Source organism: Suillus paluster (assembly GCF_016628075.1).
Source record: "Suillus paluster strain FC165 chromosome Unknown EDB91scaffold_180, whole genome shotgun sequence".
Lineage (NCBI taxonomy): Eukaryota > Fungi > Basidiomycota > Agaricomycetes > Boletales > Suillaceae > Suillus > Suillus paluster.
The window spans coordinates 22,078-39,969 of record NW_024537740.1 but is presented as its reverse complement, the minus strand read 5'-3'; the positions used below and the strand labels follow the sequence as shown (position 1 = coordinate 39,969).

The window sequence follows — 17,892 nt, the reverse complement described above, 5'->3', positions numbered from 1 at the left end:
TGGTGCAACTCACTCGTCGGCGGTGAATCGTGATCAGCCATTATGACGAGAAGTGGTGCTCCACACTGTCACTTCCATTGAAAAAGGAGTTACTACAAACTTCCCTTGATTTCGCTTGCCTTGCGAGGAATGTTTGTCGATGGGGCGGCCGACACAAGAGTCTTCCGATAGAGATCATCAATTTCTCGACAGCGACGCCTGACACTTCCATCGAAAAGAAGTTACGATACATTTCTCAATTTCCGCGTACGAGGAGGTACCGCACAACAGGAGTCTTTTTATCGAACTGGGTGAATGTGTAACCATTTTTTCCTGCCAGAATGGTCCAGTGATAAATCGACTGACTTCCGCCGATAGTCGCTCTACCATAATCGACAAACATTCCTCGCAAGCAAATTATAGGGACTACGGTCTCAGGCTTTTGTGGGAGTGTCAGACCGATGCCGATGGTCAACATCGACAGAACCCCCTTGCAAGCAAATTCGTGGTATGAGTAATGATGCGCTGCGCTGCATCTTCCGCTATTGTGGTGAAGCTTGACGGTGGGGTGGACTTACTGTAGCAAAGCTGCGGGAGTCTTACTCTAAGCTACATAGGTAATATGTATGTGTGTACTTGCCCTCGGCGTTCAACTTAGGTGATAACTAGGGCAGTGCGAGATATGCTCGCCGGCAACCAGTCGTCCATAATCTACCGTGTGATGGAAGCGAACATTGATTGGGCGTACAAGGCAGATAGACCCCGAGGGGATATTGGGGAACGTACATCTACGAAAAGGAAAGACATTAATTGCCAAATACTTCTATATGTCAGGGTGAACGTGGGATGGTAATTCCTGCAGGTGGATCCCAGACACCGAATTCCTTCTTCATTTCGTCGAGATCCTGTGCCCACCTCTCTTCCCAGTATACTGCGAGCAAGCACCTCGCATGACTCCCGCATCTCACCGCCCAAGGGACAAATTCTGACCAAAGCCGAGCCCGTTGACTTGACTTAAGTCTTATTGAGGCTCCTAGGGACAATGCAGTCATGGGGAAGCCTAAATTTGTAAACTCGAAGGCTTTGAGCGCAAGTTCGGGAAGCGCGTAGACTTTGAATCCAAAGAGGGCATGATAGAGGTCGTGCGTCTCGCGATATCGTTGCATGACGTATGCCAGCTCTGGGTCATTGATATAGCGTACCTGGGTCCGAAATGATGAGTATCTGGTGTGGATAACCTTGAATAAAAATATCGCACGGGCTCTCGAGAGTCAGGTGTGATCTTGCAAGTGTCAAGCCACCCCACATAAGCCCGACCAAAGGTGTTCTCCGGAAGGGAACGCAGTTTCTCTAAGTCCAAGGTTTGTGAGTTGATACGTGGCCTTTCTTTGAGAATCCGTCGACCCTCTGGAGACTCCAACATTATGTCCCGCAGTTTGATCAAAATTGGTCCGCCAGTGGTTTCTCCACAGGCTGCAACCATATCTAACGAACTTGTCAGTGAAACGCACCAACTTTAAAGGAAGTGCTCACCCCCTCGACGAGTATCTATCAGACACATGACTGCAGAGCCGACTGCGAGAAGTCCGCTTTCGAACGGGGTGAGCGGTATGTGACCAGGATATGATGGTTGCGGTTGAGAACCAGTATGAACAAAGCGTAACTTTGTGTTGGTTGCATAGGATAAAGACCTGGGTGACGCCGCAAGTGTGACGAAGGAGCGAGCCCGGCTGGTATTGATTACACTGTCCCAACTATGAGTTCCACGATAAGAACCAAATACTGGGTTCGTTCGCACATGAGCCCCCATGCGCATTGTCAGAGGAAGGGAAACACAAAATACTGACATGGTTGGTGACAGTGGCCAGTGGACTCGAAAGTTCGACTGTTTCAAGTTCCATCCAAAACTTGAACTGCTCAAAAGGGGACCCTAACCCTAGAACTGGGTTATACATGGCATGACTTACAGTGGACGACGATGGCCAAAGCACAGCGTCCCACCAACCGTCCACATCCACCAAAGCGTCCAACGTCCACATCCAGCACATATAAAACACTACAGATTCGTCTTCATGGAGTACTTCAATTGCCTCCTTCTGTTATTTGCCTTGGTTTCTCTGTGCCGCCTGCTTCCCGTACTGTTGTCACTTTATCATGTCGAGCACAAGTTCAGCTACTGTCGCGAGTCATTCACAGGACACGTGTTTAACGGACGTCGATACATTCGATGACTCCAAGGTAGACATTCGTCGATATGCCACCCTCCTCCCCGCTCAAATTGCAGAGGGGCTCTCATTAGTGTACTTCGATGAGGAAGATGACGATGACAGTTACACTGATTCTGAATCCACATGGGAGTTTTCTCCTGAACCTGTGGCATGTGCTGTAGACTACTCCAAGCCAAGTGATGCCACCACATATCAGGCTCACCACCTTGTCAAGAAATATCAAGAGTGTCCCAAGGGAGCCACCGAGGCCCAGAAGGTCATTCAAGACTACCTACAGCGGCATGCCAAAAGTGCGACCCAAGAGACCGCAGAGGCCCGCTGCCCCAATACCGCGAAGGAACTTCCGATCATTCCCTACAACAGGGATTCGACATACACCCTCGCCATCACTGACGATGGACGGTCCATGATCGATCTTGAGAAACGCCCCGAGCCAGCGATTCGTATGTTTCACCATGACAGAGAAGGCGTAGCGCAGGCGGTAGGCACTACTATCCTCATCCCACGTTACTTCATCTCATGTCCGCATAGCAGCTTCAAGGAATTGAAATGATCCAGGCTGGACGCTGCACTCCTGGAGGCGGGATCCGTTGTCAACGTCCTGGATGCACTGATGTCCTTCGCGATCTCGAAGCACTCAAATGTCACCTGCACATTCATAACATCGGCGATATGTCCGATGCCACAAGCACTTCTTCTACACATACCCAAAAGGCAAAGGAACCTGCACAATCTTCCATAGAGTCTCCACCAACCAAGAAGACCTCGAGGAAGGTTCATAATCGGTCAAAATCGTTCGCGGACTTGGACGCCACCTCGGGCCACTCGTGGGGCACCCACTCAACCAGAAAGAACCATGCGAGGAGCCCTTATTCACCCCCTCGCAGTCGCAAGCCCAGTGACACTCATGTTAACTCGGGTGTATCGCGCGCCCGAACCAAGCTCCCTGATACATTGAATCCCCAACCCCGTGGGCGACGCAGCAACAGAGGTACCGTTCGCGGCGGACTCAGTGAGATCGGACATAACGACAGCATCGCCATGGTGCTTTCTCGTCCTACTTCGCCTGTACAAGGCACCAAGGAGGCCCTGGGTTTTGAGATGAACCTACCTCTTAATTTTGTGAACAAAAGCAGAGTACTATCCGCTCCTGCGAGTCCGACTCGGGGAGAGAAGGAAGTATCTCGTGCAAAGAGCCCTAACAGAGCGTTCAGCCCGGTCAGAGCCCTCAGTCCCATCCGAGGCATGTCAAACACTTGCGTTCTTTCTGATCTGCCAGTTGATATTTTAATGTCTCGCAGATCGCCTCCGACGGGTGCTTTCGTTCGGATGTTTGAATGAGTCCAAATGTAATTAATAGCCCATGTAAAACATACCTACCCCTTCAAACTGTCTGTACTATACTTGTCTATAATCGTGTTACAGGTGGTTGCCGCTGCGCGGCTCCCAGACATTGACCCAACTCGTTCCTTTTTCTTCCTGATGTCCTTCCGCATAACTTAATGTAGTACACAATCATGAGGCCATCAGCATGATGCTGTTATCAATCATTACACCTTCATGTACCGGGCAAATCAGAAAATAAACACATGATGCCGCGAAGCTCTTAGACAATTCAGTGCTTTGAGACTTCACAGCCCGCAAGTATCAAGACGACCACGGAAGTGCCGCCGTCAGAGCGAGCCCATGGTTTGAGCTAGGTGTCGGGTCCGTCATTCAGATTCTCCGGGAGCGAGTGGGAATGGCGTAGAAGCTGTCGAGGACGCCTTGGAGAGAGACGTTATATATATGTGAGAGAGCAGTTCTGAATGGCTTATTGCCCGGCGGCCTGTATTCCCCTGCCGCAGTGTATGAGAGACGCAGCGACGTCAAACCAGTGGTCAAGCTTTTCAGGCGTCAGGCGGAGCTCGGCGATACGTTCAGGAGGTGCCATTTTCCACACGACATGAAGCTTCTCCTTTCTCGTGAGCGGTCTCAGGACAGGTCCCAAATCATCAACCTCCTGCTTCGACAAAATACCGATGTAGTGCGACAAGTGCAGCACGTTTTCACTGATGTCTTGCATGTGAGTGAGATGAGAAGGAACGTTGACGAGACCGACTTCGTCGCCCATGGCCTCCACCCGCTTCGCCATTTCAAAGGCACACTACCACACCACTGTAATTGAAGCTGGCGATGGCGAATAGTCCCGAGGCTGGGTCTTCTTTGACAGCTACTTAACGAAATGAAAATTGGGGAAAGGTAAGTAGAAACGAAGCAAGAACTGTGAGAGAGTAGTTCATCACGAGTGGAGAATCCGTCAGAGTGGCACTCAAATTGACCCTGAGCGCATCAACGTGTAAGCGAACCAATGGGATATTTGGTAGACGCAGACAAAGAGAGACAGCGGTAGATAACGAATACGGACTCGCAAACGACGAAATATAATCTTACAGTACGAATTAACCAAACGGGAAGATATTTCAAAAACCTAGGTTGCCTTTCCGGCAAGCACCGCACAAGTTCTCGAACAGTAAGGATGCTTGCCATACTTTGGTTTGTTGCGACAATGCTAAAGAATGTCTGTCAGCGTGATGGACCGTCGGCCAGAAAGACGAACTAACATTGCACATTGTCGCTGCTTGTGTAGCGCATGTCCTGCCGCAGTACGCATGGTGTTGGTATTTCGGTTTTTGGTGGCAAAACTGCAAAAAGTTAGAGAAGCGTAAAGTCAGGGATAGTATCAACGGACCTCGCATAGCTCGGCGTCATGAGGAGTGGACGCTGACTGCGGGCTGATTGCCATGCCTGAGGGAACTATGGAGTAACGCTGTGGTACTTGGACTGGAGCTTGAGGTGTTGTTGCTGACCGTGGACTGTTTGCCATGCCTGTGGAAACAACGGAGTACCGTTGCGATGCTCGGACTGGTGGTTGGGGCGTTGGGGCCACAACCAGTGACGTCAAGTCTTGCAACGAAAATCGAGATGTGTCCCGCCTGACCACGGGGATTCTGTTTGGTTCGTGATCGTGTCCTTCACGTGGGCGGGTATTTAGAAATTCTGGTAGTTTGTGGATCGATACTTACGAAGCTCATCCCGCACTCTCTCAAGTGCTTTCCCCAGCTCGTTGCGCCCAGAGCCATCAGCACCTACCCCCCAAAAGTAGTCCTTTGGAGAGTCCTATCCACTCGATTAGAAGAAATATAAAAGATCACCGAACATTGTACCTCGACTAGCTCAGCTTCCCCTGTGCCAAGAAGTAGGGCTTTGAGATCAGGATGCTGAGTGAACTTGAGCCGAAGTGTTACTTCCATCTGTGTGAGAATGGGCTCAGATACTGACAGAGTAAACTTGCAGACAAGATCTACCTTCTCAACGTTTACTTGTCTCCAATCGGACCGAACCCATTTCTGGTGACGATGAGCTTCGTCGAACACAGCACTTGGCCTGTCTCCGCATTTGCGAATGTGCTCTGCGATAGCTGGCTGGTCGTCCAAAAACTGTTCCACCGCATCCAAGAGTCAGAAAGTCATCAGGAAATTAATGTCTTCACCAACTTTGTGGGCTTGGAAGAGGTGTTCGCTGGTTGGATATCTTTTCCCACCGTAGACCACGTCGTGGGGCGAGAAATTCGTGAATTCATAGAAAGGTTCGTGTTTGTCGTAAAATAAAATGCGTTCCCTTCTTTGAAAAGGTGCCACTGATGACCCCATAGGTTCCGGCGGAGCGGTGAGCGGAGGATAGTAAGCTTCTGGTTCTCCGCCGGCATCCTGCGTACCAGGTGAAGGCGGTTTCAAGCTTGGTACATGCCTGAAGCAGCTTCAATATCACGATAGTGTGAAAATTCGAGATACTAACTTCGAAGGCGCTGAGTAGTATTGAGTAGAGGGTCGCGTCCGACGCGCCGCAGAGGTCGAATGTGGCGCATTTGAAGGAGAGTTGATACCGAATATGCTAGCTAATTTCATGACCACGCGGTTGTCGAGCATCCCAAGCAGGACAACAGCAATAGCAACAGTGACAGCGAAGAGTGCGTAAAGTATTTTGGCAAATTTCAATGGGCAATCGAGTGAAAAGTCCAGTTAATAACAAGCTTAAGAAACCAAAACAGCTTTCCTGGTCCGAACTTGAAGGTTCTTATATACCTGACTGTCACAAGGCTATACAATCGGAACAGATTCCGCAGTGATGAGTATTTCAGTTGGAGCCTAGCCTGTAGTTATTGGATTCTGCCGTGACTCGTCTGCGTCAAATAAGCCGGCTGACGCAAGGCGCTCTGGTGAAAAGCATGGAGGGGGCATGGAAAGCAGTGAGCTTACTAAGCAACTTCATCTTACTTACCCTCCTTTTTTGGGGGGGAACCTTCACACTGATCTCCTCATGTTCTTGTCATGGCTGCAGCGCATTTGCAGCATGGATATACCCTACCTTTTGAGATTGGGCAGTGACTGTTGATCCGCTTTTGTTACGTTTGCTTTCAACGGTTACAATCATTACTGCCCTTCGCATTGATTGCATCCATGAGGCTCGTCACGGACCACGGTGCAGTTGGACGAGTTCATTATTGGAATACATCGGTTATGACTAATGCGGATAGCGTGCGGGGGGTGCACCTCAGGCGCGCTCAGATACTAGGACCATATTTTATGGACCTACAGGATTCGATTTGTACAACATCTATCTGAATTGCCATCTATGTCAACTTCGTCCTTTGAATCCTTAAACTTAGACGAGTTCTCTTTCGAGAACCCTATAAACCGCTCCGCAGGCCGGCGCAACCGCTTGGTTTATCTGAGCCATGATAGCGCTCACTTCGCCGAAGGTAGCCCGGATCTTACTTGTCGGTTTACTCTAGCTAATCCTGCTATTTTAGTTGAAGACCTCTTTAACAAGGGATGGCGACATGGCAGGAAATCGAGGCCACAAATACAAGGGATTTTTAAGATTCTTTGGCCCGACAGCAATCTAGAGCCATATTTACAGTACAGGTGCCGATAAACGCTCAAAGTTGAAGTGATATGCGCTGACAGTTGCTGCGTCATAGGAAGCAGGTACAGGCCCGCGTAAGGGCTCGGAACAAGGCCGGGAACGAGAATTTACTCTTCCACGGTACAAACAGGGCATGTCTCTTGGGAGAATCCTCAAGAAACGTTCTCTTATGTGGCCTTAAAGAATGCTATCTTTGTTCTATCTTGCGCGCATCTTTTGATGTGAAGAAATGCGGTAAGGTTTTCTCGATCGTCTTCCTATCTATGCATCTCACCCTACCTAGGTACGAAGAACGCTTTCAAGAGGTGAGAAAAGGCATTCGGAATCCCACAGGTCATTTTGACAACTAGTATTGTAGGTTTGGGCATGGTATATATACCACCGCTTGCTCGTCAAGTCCGTTTGTCTTCCTTTTTACATAGACTCGCCCGCTAAATCGCAACACAGAAGCCGACGATTATTCTTGCAACTTGTCACAAGATGCATGCCTTCGCACCATGCTGGTCAGTCGCGTTGTCGTTGGGAGACCGTACAAACGGTACAGGAATGCACCTTACCTCGTGAAACCTCCCGATGGCTTCGATTCTGTGAGGTTCCTCTTTTGTTATCTCCTACTTGCTCACATCCGTATAGGTTACTGGTGAAATTGGCTGGGACCTGAACCACGAGGGCGAGTTTACGTTTGTTATCCGCTTGTGTACCTCCACTTACCTATTCAAGCCAGAAACTGTATGCTACACTAATGACGCTGTGCGTCCTGCGTATCTCATCGTATATGGCCATAAGCCCAAAGATTCGCATAAACCAAGCTTTAAAACACTGATGTCAACGATATTCAAGACTCCGTTAGTTTCATGAACGAACATATCATGCAGGCATGGGGATGTTTGAGGAACATTACTTATATATTGAATTATTCGACGCAGCATGTACGCTTGTAACACTAGTACTGCTACATATATAGCATAGGGCGCATATCACGGGATAAGCAAAAGAACATATTTAAATAGTCAAAAATTCCATATCCCATGTTCGGAGAGTATCTCCATTGATGTGGCTGATGCACCTCGCTACCATGACTCGGACCCCTCTGATGTGTCTTCATCCTCAGGCTTACGATTCGCGAGTGGTGAGGTGAAGGAGTGCTCAATATGTGAATTTAGCAGGTGTAAAACTACCTGAGTACGAGCGACTACTCTCCGGAAGATCTTCAAGCCCATACCACACAGGGACACAATTACAATGCCTCGACGTCCGTGCAGCTTTTCTAGTCTAGACTCTGGATCCGACAGCCTGCAGCCATCGATGTTTGCCGCTGCTGCACTTATGATATAACTTATATACTGTAAGAAGACTCGCGAGCTGTGCATGGGCACCCAGCAGGCCGTGCAGACAGTTGATACGCCTGTCATATTATCTGGCCTCGCATCATCCTGCTCGCTCGGATCACGAGATCTCCGTGCCAATATTGTGCGGTGTCGTGTTATTGATCTCAAGGTTGCACAGATCCACGGAGTCTCTTTTCCCTCGCGGAGAACACGCGCCAAACGCATTTCATTGAAGAGCGATTGACCCCTCTCCACGATGAACTGTGTAGCTATAAAGTGCTCCTCGCCTCGAACACCACTAATCACAACTCATCCGCAGACTCGAAGCTCCTGGAGAGCCTAGGATACTGAGTATCTAGTCCTGATCGTATTATCTGACTCGAGACAAACCCACCAGCAAGATGAATGCCACGGTCCCACCCATGCATGCGGCACTTTCTGTCCTCGGTACAATGGCTGGCCAGTATATCGCCGCTCAGACCCAAGCACAAGCTAAACAGCCTACGCCCGCTAATACTACCCAGCAGTTCACCGGGACTGCAACTCAAGCAACGTGTGACGTATGTGAACTGGATGAGGTCTTTACCTATCAAAGCTAACGCCATGGCAGATCTGTAAAGTCCGTCCGAGGTACTTCGACGGAAAGAAGACGCACTCATACTGCGGGAAAACTTGCGCAACTGCGGCGCAAAACAGGAATATTCCCAACAGCAAACCTAAGCGAAACAAGACCAGCAAAGCTACTCGCGGATTGTGCGACGTACGGTGATTGGTACTCACAAAGATTAGGTCGACTGACATGTATCACCTCAGCATTGTCGTAAGCAACCCAAGTACAACGATGGCACGACGACCCATTCGTACTGTAGCAAAACTTGCGCACAGAAAGCGAAAGCTGCAGGAACGCCTACTGCACAGCCTATACAACCAGCCAAGTCCGTTCAATCGTCCTTCCGTCGGGTGTTGACAGTACTTACCGCTTATCGATCCAGTCCTGCGCCAAATGGCTGCTTGTTGTGCGGAAAGGCTGTGAAGATCAAGGGTCACTTCTGCAGTCAGGCGTGCACGTCAAGGGCTGAGAAGAGTGCCCCAGGGCTCATAGAAGTTCCTCAAGGACACGACACATTCAAAAGCGGTAAGTAGCACTCGCAAAGTTAGTGCAAGCGGTTGATGAATGTTTATGTGCCATAGTCGTTGACCAATTCAAGACGTCGTGGAGACATCAGACTCCATGTCCGACAGTTCGGAGGGTGCATAAAGTAATTTCATCTCCAGCCTCCATTGCTAAATATGACGCATATCGGTCAGTCTCCGCAAATGTAGATGTTGTCGCCTTGACTGACAAGGAGCAGAACTGCTGTGGAGGGTCGCGGAAACTTTGTCGCAGCTGGGCGCTCGGCAGGAAACGAGAACCGTCGCTGGCACGGTACGACCAGAGAATGCAACCTGGGCGATAATAGCAACTGCACGCTGTGCTCGTCTCAGACATGTTCCTTGTGCTGCATCCTCAGGACGTCCTACAACCTGAATCTCTTTGGCAAGAAGACTGGCTGGGGCCGGTATGTTGCCCTTGACAAAGTCGTTCCTGGTATCTTGACACGTATATGTCAGGTTCGGTCATGGAATCTACACTTCGTCGACGTCTTCGAAATCGAACGACTACTCCACGAACGTTAACCCGTCGAAGTTGAAGGCGATATTACTGAACAAAGTGGTCGTTGGCAAAGGTTACAAGATGACGCAAGACAATACATCGTTAACCGCACCTCCGACTGGCTATGACTCTGTATGTGCCCTGTCTCTGGCCTTTCGTGCTTGCTCAACTGTTGTAGGTCCTCGCGGAGGTGGTGAATGGAGGGTCGCTGAATTACGATGAGCTCGTGTGCTACACGAATGACGCCATCCGCCCATCTTATTTGGTCATGTACGATGCATGAGAGGAAGAGCACCCTAGTCCACTCTGCGGACAAGTACCATATACCCTGTGTAATTTACTTATCTAATTCTTTGTCTATACAACCTCATGTATTCGACAGGAACGCGTAGGTTTGCGCTGGAACATGTTAGTTGTTATACATTAATCTCTTTGCATGTTATCGTCAAGACTCAACAGGCTAATCACTCCATATGCCTGTGGTGCATGAAGGGCATCATGACATAATGTCGACTACCAACAAACAAGAGTTGTAAAAAGTATATCATGGTATGAGCGGGGATGCAAGAATGCAAGGGCGGTCGTCTAACGCACTAAGACCTGATGTGCAAAACCGTACTATAGCTGTAGTCTGTGTATGAGTGAGGGAGTGTCCGTGGTGGATATAAAATTAGGCCGTCTGTAACAGGAACAATTCGTTAGCATTGGATCTCACAGTTATTCTTGAGGAAAAATGACGTACCGCTTGCTTCAAGAAAGTAATGAGGTCATTCCTGTCCTTCTCCTTCTTGAGACCAACAAAGTTCATACTGGTTCCTGGGATGTACTGTGAAAACGCATCAGTCGGTGATGATATAGAGCAGTTATCCATATCTGCGACAAACCTTTTTGGGGTTCTCAAGGTAATCAAAAAGTGTGTCCTCTCCCCATGTAACGCCCTTCTTCACGTTGGCTGCCGTATACGAGAAACCATCAACCGAACCAGTCTTGCGACCGAAAAGACTGGGAGACGATCAGTAAGAGTCAAGGACCGTAACTGATGTTCTTACCCATGCAAGTTGGGGCCGACCTTGTTGGGCTCGCCCGCACCGGCGGTATGGCACAAAGCACAACTCCTCTTGAAGATAGCAGCACCTTTACCGGCGTCACCTAAAACAACATCAGCCTCTGCTACCCCGCCCAGCGGTGACAATTGAGCGAACCTGAAGCGTAGGGCATTGCGGGAGTCTATGAAGTTGAGAGGAGAAAAAAGTAAATACACAAGTGGAGCCTCGAAGGCAAGTGGAGACGATGGTGGACCGGTGGATACTTTTGTTTCTCGAAACTTTTTCGCTTCAAAAATGATTTGAATCCGATCGTGCCGAAAGAGTTGCCGGTTTTCCCCGTTGCTACGTCGGCCAATCGACATCGTGCTATTTCGAAAACGGGACGGAAGCAAACTCGGGTCAACCACTGCAGTAGAAGTAGAACTGAGTAGATTTGAATGAATCACAACATGAGTAGTAGTAGGTGTCTACAAACTGTCACCTATGTACCGGAGCCCACATAATACAGCAGTCATTGACTATGATACGAAACAGCCTCTATGTCCCAACTTATGGGGGTAATGCGGAAGTCGCCCAGGAACGTTCAACGCGGCGATCAGTAACTCGTTGGCTCATGTGCACAAAGTCACTCGCCAGAACTATGTGGCAGATGCAACTCGGATGACCATCGGATAGCGAATACTGCGAGCTGATTGCCAGACAAGCCAGGTAATCACAAGCATTCCAAAGGTCAAGGTGAGGCTGTGCAACGTGGTCTGGGTTAGTACTAGTCCAATATGATCTCGACATACGCACATCTGAACAACCGCAAAAGCTAAATTTGTACATTAGTTTATGTTCGATCCTTTGATAGTGCTTCCTTACTAAAGAGCGTCTGCAATTGACCGCAATAGACTACGCCATCGCATGAACCACGCAGGAACAAGCGAGGAAGTGACTTGTTGAATAGACCTGCTCCTGCAACCCAGAATACCCATGTCACGAGCACCCAGATCGCCTGCGTGCCTATAGACGCAATTGGACGTTTGGACCACAAGGGATCGAGGAAGAACAAAGTGTATGTGCCTGAGGTCACAGTTGTCCAACAAGCTGAAAACCTGTTTGACTGAATGCTCAGTTACATATATCTTCAAACCGCGAAACAAACACACAAGAGAAAGCGTACACCATGACGGGTAATGGGATCAGGTGCGTTGTTGTTAAAGCGATATTGCAGTAATAACCAAGTGGCATCTGCAACCTATTGCAGTGCAAAGGTCAGGCATGTTTGTGCACGGAGTTGAAGTGTTACTCTCACTTCTGCCAGGCTAATGGCCAGCAAGAATACATACACAACTAGGCAATGCAAAGTAAAGGTACGTCAACAACGAGGCGGCAAAAGATGAAGGCGAAACACCAACGTGGACCATACTGCTGAACTCGCGCACCAGATATCTTATTGATAGATCTTGGGTGCCGCTTCGAGTGCCGATACAGAAGGTATAGTGGACAGAAGTAGATTAAAGCCAACATGGGTGTCACTGCAGCTATGACACTCGAGATAGCACTCGTATATATTCTTGAGCTGCTGACATCAGAAATACTGGAAACCATCGGAGAGCTTTGTAGTGCGAAAGAGCCGCAGGCGAGAGCAGCAAGAATACAGAACGATGAGGCAAAGGGAAGCATTTCGACCAGCTAGACGTATGACATTGAAGTTCAACTAGCCAAGGAATGTTTTTGACATACCGAAAGTGTGCGTTTACGACCGAGTGTAGGTCGCTTTGCAGTCGGTGAAGGAGCTCTAGAAGTCCACCTGAGTGACCACTCTGGCAGAGGAAAGAAGACAGGGAGCGATGTAACCTTGAGTCGACGAGCCCTCATCGTCCGCTGCTTGCAAGGGTGTTGCAGAAGAAGCGTAGACATGCTGGTGATGCATGCTGAAAACGTGGTTCCCGTGATTCAGTAGAGGGATATGTGCATCTTGAGGATACGAATGTGTCATGCAAACGAACGTACGGCGCAGATGAATTGATTTTCGGCGAACCTTTAAGTTATACACTGTCCTGGAGCTTTATCACTTGCAATTAGCTATGCCACCAAGGACCCGTGAGAGCATGATATATGGTTAAGTTGAGAGCTTTAGGTTGCAGTCTTTGAACAACTAGATATAAACTAGATCTGACCTGTATATTCAATATCGTACTGATTCCTCAAGCTGTGGGGTCGTTGGTCCCCCCTAAGTACTTACCAGGATGAACTCCTTTAGCGCCTCGCGGACATTGAATATTGGATACCGAACTACATCTGAAAAAAAGTCAAACTGGTCAAAACAAGTTTTCAACCTTCGGACCTGTATGTAGCCGAGCGCCTAGCGTCGCGGAAGTACCTCTCCACCAATGAGAGCGCACGCTTATAGCTGAAGAAAGTTTCAAATGTAAACTAGGCCGTCTCTCAGATGGGCCTATAAGTATATCCATGTCGCTTCCAAGCCCGCCATCATATTCGCGGCTAATCTGAAATTGTTATACATAAGATTCAGACTTTGGTTGGATACGCCCTCAGGCTCGAACGACGCGACATTATTAGCGAGATGCAGCCCTGGCCCGGGACGACTAATACTTATTACAATATATTTGTTCACATTTAAACGGGCATGGCCGAAACGCAACACTCCTTCGTCCTTTGCCATCATGTCGTCGGCCTGGAAAGACGCATGCACTGGCGCTTTGATCTGCGCCACTCTTATTGCTGCGATCCGTTGTTGGATGGAGAAGAGAAAAATGCTTCCGCTGCCGCCGGGACCTCAACCCTTTCCAATCATTGGCAATATCCGTGGGATTGATATTAGTGCACCATGGCTAACTTACACGGAGTGGGGTAAACAATATGGTGCGTGCAATGACATGGAGACGTTTTGACGCTGAATACTGCTAAATGATCACCAGGAGATATTGTATACTCGCGCTTTTTCGACCAAGAGTTTATCGTCATTAACTCCGAGAAAGTGGCGATTGAGCTCTTGGAAAAGCGGTCACACAACTACTCTGACAGGCCGAACCTTCCAACAACCCCTCTGTATGAACTATATTTAACTAACTAAGCCAGTGTAGTTCCTGATAGTGCTTTCTACCAGTTTCGGGTTCGAATTCAGCACCGTACTTATGGCATACGGAGTCCATTGGCGTCGCCAGAGAAGGATATTCCATCAAACTTTCAGGGAGAAAGCAGCCCTAAGCTATCGTCCAATGCAGCAGCGGAAGGCTCAGCGGCTTATCAGTGGCATTCTTGATACCCCAGAGGAGGTTTTAAACCATCTTCACATGTAAGTCTTCTTCCACCAGTACCATGTATTATTGATGCGGAGATTCTCCCTAGTTATGCATCTTCCGTGATAATGTCAGCTACATATGACCATGAGACGGAGCTGCACGATGACCCATTGGTGGAGGCCGTTGGGAAGACACTGAAGTTGGGTTTGCAGGAACTTAGACCTGAAGTGGCTGTCTTTATGAAGACATTTCGGATTCGTGGGTCTTCTATCGTATTTTCTCTGGCCTTGACTGGATATTGTTATATAGTTCTTCGACTACCAGCATGGGTCCCTGGTATGTCGATCAAGAAGAAGGGTGCGCAGTCACGAGAGTGGATCCGAGGCTGGATGAACGATCCTTTCCAGCGTGTGCTCACAACAATGGTAATCCGTCGAGTTCACGTCTATTTGTACCTAACATATCCCAAAAGGCTGAAGGGACGGCGCAGTCGTCCATGGTTTCGGATGCCCTCAGACGGATTGATGGAAACGACCCTTCCGGGGAGATAACACAAGTTATCAAAGAAACCGCAGCTTCAGCGTTTGGAGGTGAGCACCAATCGAACACAGCGTCCCGGAAGATAGTTGATGACTGTCCGAGTAGCTGCTTCCGAAACGGTATTCAGTTGTCAAGTGATCTATCTTGCACCACTCTGATTTTTGACTTAGACGGCCTCGGTACTGCAAATATTCATCCTTGCCATGGTGCTCTTCCCGGAGGTACAAGTAAAAGCTCATGCACTGATTGATGCCGTCATTGGCGGGTCGAGGTTGCCAACTTTTGAAGATAGATCGTCCCTTCAATACATCGATGCTATCCTCCGGGAAACTCTTCGCTGGCATCCTATCTTACCCCTATGTGCGTTTACAGTCTCTGGTGCTGGTGCTCGTCATTGTCTTACGGAATAGCGTAGCAATGCCGCATGCTTCGGTGAATAGTGATGTCTGCGAGGGATATTATATACCCAAAGGCCTGAAAGTGCATTAATTCTGATGTTCCTTGCTGACCTCGTAAACAGGTGCTACCGTCATGCCAAATGTGTGGTAAGTATGGGCATATCCAAGTGCTAATCCAGAGGCCAACCGTTTTACAGGGCAATGACACAAAATGAAGACAAGTATCCAAATCCTTCGCAGTTCTTGCCCGAGCGCTTCCTGAACGCTGATGGCAGCCTCAATGAGGACACGGTTGACGTAGCCTTTGGTTTTGGGAGAAGGTTTGTCACGATATCATAAGTCACCTTTTCATTCGAACGTCCTTGTGATCCTGCAGGATTTGCGTTGGTCGATATTTCGCGGACGCCTCTTTATGGATAGCAATGTCTGGCCTACTTGCTAGGTTTATGTTTTCGAAACAATCCGATCCAAACGGGAAGGTGGTTGAGTTCGAACCTCGATGGTCCAGTGGTGTCGCAATGTGCGCTCGCTTCCCGTTCCTCTGTTGTCTGTTGTCTCTACTAATAGACCACTTCTTTAGTCACCCACTTCCCTTTCCGTTTACCGTTTCTCCGAGGCTCTCCAAGGTAAATATATAATCGTTGGTCAAGCTATTTATTCGGACAAGTACAATTTTTTATACGAAGTAATTACATGTGGCTTTGGTTTTAACTGCTTCCCGATGTGCGTTTGCTCCTGTTCCTCAGTTCTCTCATCTTTTAAGACCCCGCAAATACTATATGTATGATTGGCCGAGCTACCGTATATATAGCGGAATTGTAGCAGAATGACGATTAAGTATTGAGATAAGTAGAATAATTACTTATGACCTTGTTTTGAACTCCTCCCAGGGTACTTGCCACCCTCGCTGTAATGATGAGTCCTACTTCAGCAAGAATGTATTGTACGAGGGAATCATATTCGAAATATACAAGTCAGATGAGTTTTTGCACGTCGGCGGATTTTTTTAAGTCTCCTTCGCCTCCTATTGTCCAAGTAGGCAACGCCAGCGATCTGGAGGGGAAAAACACACCCATCTCGTTGACTTCAACGACAATTTCTCCTTCAGTGGCTCCTCTTTTCCATTGGACACGACTGAGTTCTGCATGATTGAGCAACCATGCTGGATCCACATGGTAAGTTGCAGCCAAGGAGCGAACGCTTAGCATCGCGCGACAGACGGAGACGACAGTAGTTGCTACTGCTATGCTGGAAATGGACGTGAGCATCCAGGGGTACCATGTCGGATAGTAGAACCTTACTCTCCCACCAGAGCTGAATAGTAAATCTGGTAACGATTTTGAGTGGTAGTGTGTTATGCAGCTATGATCATGAAACTTACGGATACGTCCTGTGGTTCAGTCATAGAAAGACTGACAATTTCGTACAACAGCGTCCCTGTAGTTTTGTTTCAGTGTCTGCTGAATGAGAAGAATCAGGGTATATTCACCCGCTGCAAACGCATACATAATTATCCCTCTAAGCAAATATTAGCTTTCGTGGTAGAAACCGTGACCAATGGGTGGGCCTACTCTTTGACGAGACGGTGGATAATCCCACGTTGCTGCGGGGGGCTGATGCGAAAGCGATACATCGTTAGGAAGAGCATGGTCGTATGGACGACCAAGGCTGGCAGGTACATGACGAATACAAATGAAGGGTACTTCAAAGTATCAGTGGTCGATGGTTCGGAAAGCTCGTATATGGCACCCTCGATGTCATTGAACCTGTCGCCGGCAACTATCACAGTTCCTGCCGAGCAAAAGATGAAAACAGTGACCGCCAGCCACCTAATGAAGCGACGGCTAACAAATAGATGCCACACTCGCAATGTTACGACACCTGCACACACCGGTCAATTCAGTAGATTCGATGAATGTGAAAAAGACAGACATTGGCAGAGTAACATAACTGTGAGTGCAAGAACGTAACACACAGTAAATAACTGGCCCCCTCTGCCTCTATGTGAGCTGTCTGTAGATCATTAGTAATGCATAATAACTCACGCCTGTAAAGTAAGATGTAAGACCCAAACGATGATACACGGAGCTTAACGAGTACTCACGAGCAAATCGATAGCCTTGATTTTAACTATTTGACTGTTAGTTTCCAGTTCGTGACAAGCAGTATCCACGCTGACGGACCACAAAGAGAAAAGCTAAATCAATTCTATCAGCTACGGATTGCTAGGATCAAGGTGTCAAAAACGCACGACAGTTGTGCCAGAGTCAAGTATCGGATCTGTTGAATTGACGATTAACCACTGGCCACAAAACTACAAGCCACAGGCGACATTACACTGAGATATAGAATTCTTGAAGCTGACCATGGCCCAGACCAGAAGAACATTACCTGGATAAACGATTGTGGTGAATCAGTGTTAGGTTGTTACCAACTTGAACGACGGACCTCTTGATCGAACGTGATAGCATGATCATACACCGCAAGGGTGAATGATACT

At 48.4% G+C, this 17,892-nt stretch overlaps 10 protein-coding genes across 10 annotated transcripts; 4 read left to right on the top strand and 6 right to left on the bottom strand.

Annotated features, from left to right (window-relative positions):
* Positions 1–420: 420 nt before the first annotated feature.
* EDB91DRAFT_1175400 (Coq4-domain-containing protein) lies at positions 421–1,849 on the bottom strand. Its single transcript, XM_041320361.1, has 3 exons — positions 1,513–1,849; positions 1,238–1,464; positions 421–1,181 (listed from the first exon to the last, which is right to left on the bottom strand). Exons 1-3 carry the CDS (start codon positions 1,826–1,828, stop codon positions 810–812), a joined length of 915 nt encoding a protein of 304 aa, XP_041169511.1. The 5' UTR covers positions 1,829–1,849; the 3' UTR covers positions 421–809.
* Positions 1,850–1,947: 98 nt separating this feature from the next.
* Positions 1,948–3,576, top strand: EDB91DRAFT_1340467 (uncharacterized protein). The gene is made up of 2 exons (XM_041325713.1): positions 1,948–2,688; positions 2,739–3,576. The coding sequence occupies exons 1-2, from the start codon at positions 2,134–2,136 to the stop codon at positions 3,546–3,548; spliced, it is 1,365 nt and encodes a 454-aa protein (XP_041169510.1). The 5' UTR covers positions 1,948–2,133; the 3' UTR covers positions 3,549–3,576.
* A 483-nt stretch (positions 3,577–4,059) lies between these two features.
* Positions 4,060–4,350, bottom strand: EDB91DRAFT_1034826 (uncharacterized protein; the record flags this gene model as incomplete). The annotated part of the gene is made up of 1 exon (XM_041312779.1): positions 4,060–4,350. A coding segment is annotated over one exon (291 nt), but the record flags the coding sequence as incomplete, so codon positions are not given.
* EDB91DRAFT_1175392 (DUF1768-domain-containing protein) lies at positions 4,234–6,487 on the bottom strand. Its single transcript, XM_041320360.1, has 8 exons — positions 6,045–6,487; positions 5,744–5,996; positions 5,555–5,686; positions 5,414–5,500; positions 5,273–5,366; positions 4,939–5,219; positions 4,811–4,891; positions 4,234–4,758 (listed from the first exon to the last, which is right to left on the bottom strand). The coding sequence occupies exons 1-8, from the start codon at positions 6,173–6,175 to the stop codon at positions 4,678–4,680; spliced, it is 1,140 nt and encodes a 379-aa protein (XP_041169508.1). The 5' UTR covers positions 6,176–6,487; the 3' UTR covers positions 4,234–4,677.
* Positions 6,488–6,751: 264 nt separating this feature from the next.
* Positions 6,752–8,218, top strand: EDB91DRAFT_227163 (ADP-ribosylation). The gene is made up of 8 exons (XM_041326525.1): positions 6,752–7,008; positions 7,060–7,174; positions 7,231–7,409; positions 7,459–7,480; positions 7,534–7,571; positions 7,623–7,762; positions 7,809–7,845; positions 7,900–8,218. Exons 1-8 carry the CDS (start codon positions 6,882–6,884, stop codon positions 8,031–8,033), a joined length of 792 nt encoding a protein of 263 aa, XP_041169507.1. The 5' UTR covers positions 6,752–6,881; the 3' UTR covers positions 8,034–8,218.
* A 686-nt stretch (positions 8,219–8,904) lies between these two features.
* On the top strand, positions 8,905–10,440 carry EDB91DRAFT_1240257 (ADP-ribosylation; the record flags this gene model as incomplete). Its single annotated transcript, XM_041321992.1, has 8 exons — positions 8,905–9,063; positions 9,114–9,263; positions 9,317–9,438; positions 9,496–9,638; positions 9,695–9,806; positions 9,856–10,062; positions 10,115–10,289; positions 10,336–10,440. The coding sequence occupies 8 exons, from the start codon at positions 8,905–8,907 to the stop codon at positions 10,438–10,440; spliced, it is 1,173 nt and encodes a 390-aa protein (XP_041169506.1).
* Positions 10,441–10,567: 127 nt separating this feature from the next.
* EDB91DRAFT_1175390 (cytochrome c-like domain-containing protein) lies at positions 10,568–11,463 on the bottom strand. Its single transcript, XM_041320359.1, has 5 exons — positions 11,360–11,463; positions 11,207–11,306; positions 11,042–11,159; positions 10,900–10,983; positions 10,568–10,836 (listed from the first exon to the last, which is right to left on the bottom strand). The coding sequence occupies exons 1-5, from the start codon at positions 11,373–11,375 to the stop codon at positions 10,828–10,830; spliced, it is 327 nt and encodes a 108-aa protein (XP_041169505.1). The 5' UTR covers positions 11,376–11,463; the 3' UTR covers positions 10,568–10,827.
* Positions 11,464–11,620: 157 nt separating this feature from the next.
* On the bottom strand, positions 11,621–13,368 carry EDB91DRAFT_1175383 (uncharacterized protein). The gene is made up of 8 exons (XM_041320358.1): positions 13,230–13,368; positions 12,932–13,165; positions 12,604–12,880; positions 12,501–12,538; positions 12,355–12,443; positions 12,068–12,300; positions 11,999–12,017; positions 11,621–11,944 (listed from the first exon to the last, which is right to left on the bottom strand). The coding sequence occupies exons 2-8, from the start codon at positions 13,106–13,108 to the stop codon at positions 11,842–11,844; spliced, it is 936 nt and encodes a 311-aa protein (XP_041169504.1). The 5' UTR covers positions 13,109–13,165; positions 13,230–13,368; the 3' UTR covers positions 11,621–11,841.
* A 401-nt stretch (positions 13,369–13,769) lies between these two features.
* Positions 13,770–16,167, top strand: EDB91DRAFT_227018 (cytochrome P450). Its single transcript, XM_041326523.1, has 13 exons — positions 13,770–14,074; positions 14,131–14,260; positions 14,319–14,507; positions 14,561–14,712; positions 14,764–14,879; positions 14,945–15,044; positions 15,100–15,113; positions 15,165–15,354; positions 15,410–15,466; positions 15,515–15,539; positions 15,590–15,712; positions 15,769–15,912; positions 15,973–16,167. The coding sequence occupies exons 1-13, from the start codon at positions 13,876–13,878 to the stop codon at positions 16,028–16,030; spliced, it is 1,497 nt and encodes a 498-aa protein (XP_041169503.1). The 5' UTR covers positions 13,770–13,875; the 3' UTR covers positions 16,031–16,167.
* Positions 16,168–16,198: 31 nt separating this feature from the next.
* Positions 16,199–17,433, bottom strand: EDB91DRAFT_227096 (uncharacterized protein). Its single transcript, XM_041326524.1, has 6 exons — positions 17,325–17,433; positions 16,964–17,273; positions 16,882–16,910; positions 16,774–16,829; positions 16,694–16,719; positions 16,199–16,640 (listed from the first exon to the last, which is right to left on the bottom strand). The coding sequence occupies exons 1-6, from the start codon at positions 17,338–17,340 to the stop codon at positions 16,367–16,369; spliced, it is 711 nt and encodes a 236-aa protein (XP_041169502.1). The 5' UTR covers positions 17,341–17,433; the 3' UTR covers positions 16,199–16,366.
* Between the last annotated feature and the right edge of the window lie 459 nt (positions 17,434–17,892).

Excerpts from the sequence above, each read along its gene's own strand:
- EDB91DRAFT_227096 (XM_041326524.1), bottom strand. Across the intron at positions 16,830-16,881 it reads TATGTATGCGTTTGCAGCGG|GGACGCTGTTGTACGAAATT; the intron begins GTGAATATACCC and ends ACAAAACTACAG. Across the intron at positions 16,641-16,693 it reads TATTCAGCTCTGGTGGGAGA|CATAGCAGTAGCAACTACTG; the intron begins GTAAGGTTCTAC and ends GTCCATTTCCAG.
- EDB91DRAFT_1175392 (XM_041320360.1), bottom strand. The coding sequence starts at position 6,175 with ATGCTCGACAACCGCGTGGTCATGAAATTAGCTAGCATATTCGGTATC. Across the intron at positions 5,687-5,743 it reads ACCTCTTCCAAGCCCACAAA|TTTTTGGACGACCAGCCAGC; the intron begins GTTGGTGAAGAC and ends GCGGTGGAACAG. Across the intron at positions 4,892-4,938 it reads ATGACGCCGAGCTATGCGAG|TTTTGCCACCAAAAACCGAA; the intron begins GTCCGTTGATAC and ends AACTTTTTGCAG.
- EDB91DRAFT_1175383 (XM_041320358.1), bottom strand. The coding sequence starts at position 13,108 with ATGTCTACGCTTCTTCTGCAACACCCTTGCAAGCAGCGGACGATGAGG. Across the intron at positions 12,539-12,603 it reads AGTTCAGCAGTATGGTCCAC|TTGTGTATGTATTCTTGCTG; the intron begins GTTGGTGTTTCG and ends TGCATTGCCTAG. Across the intron at positions 12,444-12,500 it reads TGGCCATTAGCCTGGCAGAA|GTTGCAGATGCCACTTGGTT; the intron begins GTGAGAGTAACA and ends GCACTGCAATAG.
- EDB91DRAFT_1175390 (XM_041320359.1), bottom strand. Across the intron at positions 11,160-11,206 it reads GTCGGCCCCAACTTGCATGG|TCTTTTCGGTCGCAAGACTG; the intron begins GTAAGAACATCA and ends ATCGTCTCCCAG. Across the intron at positions 10,984-11,041 it reads ACCTTGAGAACCCCAAAAAG|TACATCCCAGGAACCAGTAT; the intron begins GTTTGTCGCAGA and ends GCGTTTTCACAG.
- EDB91DRAFT_1175400 (XM_041320361.1), bottom strand. The coding sequence starts at position 1,828 with ATGTCAGTATTTTGTGTTTCCCTTCCTCTGACAATGCGCATGGGGGCT. Across the intron at positions 1,465-1,512 it reads GATAGATACTCGTCGAGGGG|ATATGGTTGCAGCCTGTGGA; the intron begins GTGAGCACTTCC and ends CAAGTTCGTTAG. Across the intron at positions 1,182-1,237 it reads CACCTGACTCTCGAGAGCCC|GTACGCTATATCAATGACCC; the intron begins GTGCGATATTTT and ends TTTCGGACCCAG.
- EDB91DRAFT_227163 (XM_041326525.1), top strand. The coding sequence starts at position 6,882 with ATGTCAACTTCGTCCTTTGAATCCTTAAACTTAGACGAGTTCTCTTTC. Across the intron at positions 7,175-7,230 it reads GAGCCATATTTACAGTACAG|GAAGCAGGTACAGGCCCGCG; the intron begins GTGCCGATAAAC and ends GCTGCGTCATAG. Across the intron at positions 7,846-7,899 it reads CTGGGACCTGAACCACGAGG|AAACTGTATGCTACACTAAT; the intron begins GCGAGTTTACGT and ends TATTCAAGCCAG.
- EDB91DRAFT_1340467 (XM_041325713.1), top strand. The coding sequence starts at position 2,134 with ATGTCGAGCACAAGTTCAGCTACTGTCGCGAGTCATTCACAGGACACG. Across the intron at positions 2,689-2,738 it reads GAGAAGGCGTAGCGCAGGCG|CAGCTTCAAGGAATTGAAAT; the intron begins GTAGGCACTACT and ends ATGTCCGCATAG.
- EDB91DRAFT_227018 (XM_041326523.1), top strand. The coding sequence starts at position 13,876 with ATGTCGTCGGCCTGGAAAGACGCATGCACTGGCGCTTTGATCTGCGCC. Across the intron at positions 14,713-14,763 it reads TATGAAGACATTTCGGATTC|TTCTTCGACTACCAGCATGG; the intron begins GTGGGTCTTCTA and ends ATTGTTATATAG. Across the intron at positions 15,355-15,409 it reads GCATCCTATCTTACCCCTAT|CAATGCCGCATGCTTCGGTG; the intron begins GTGCGTTTACAG and ends GGAATAGCGTAG.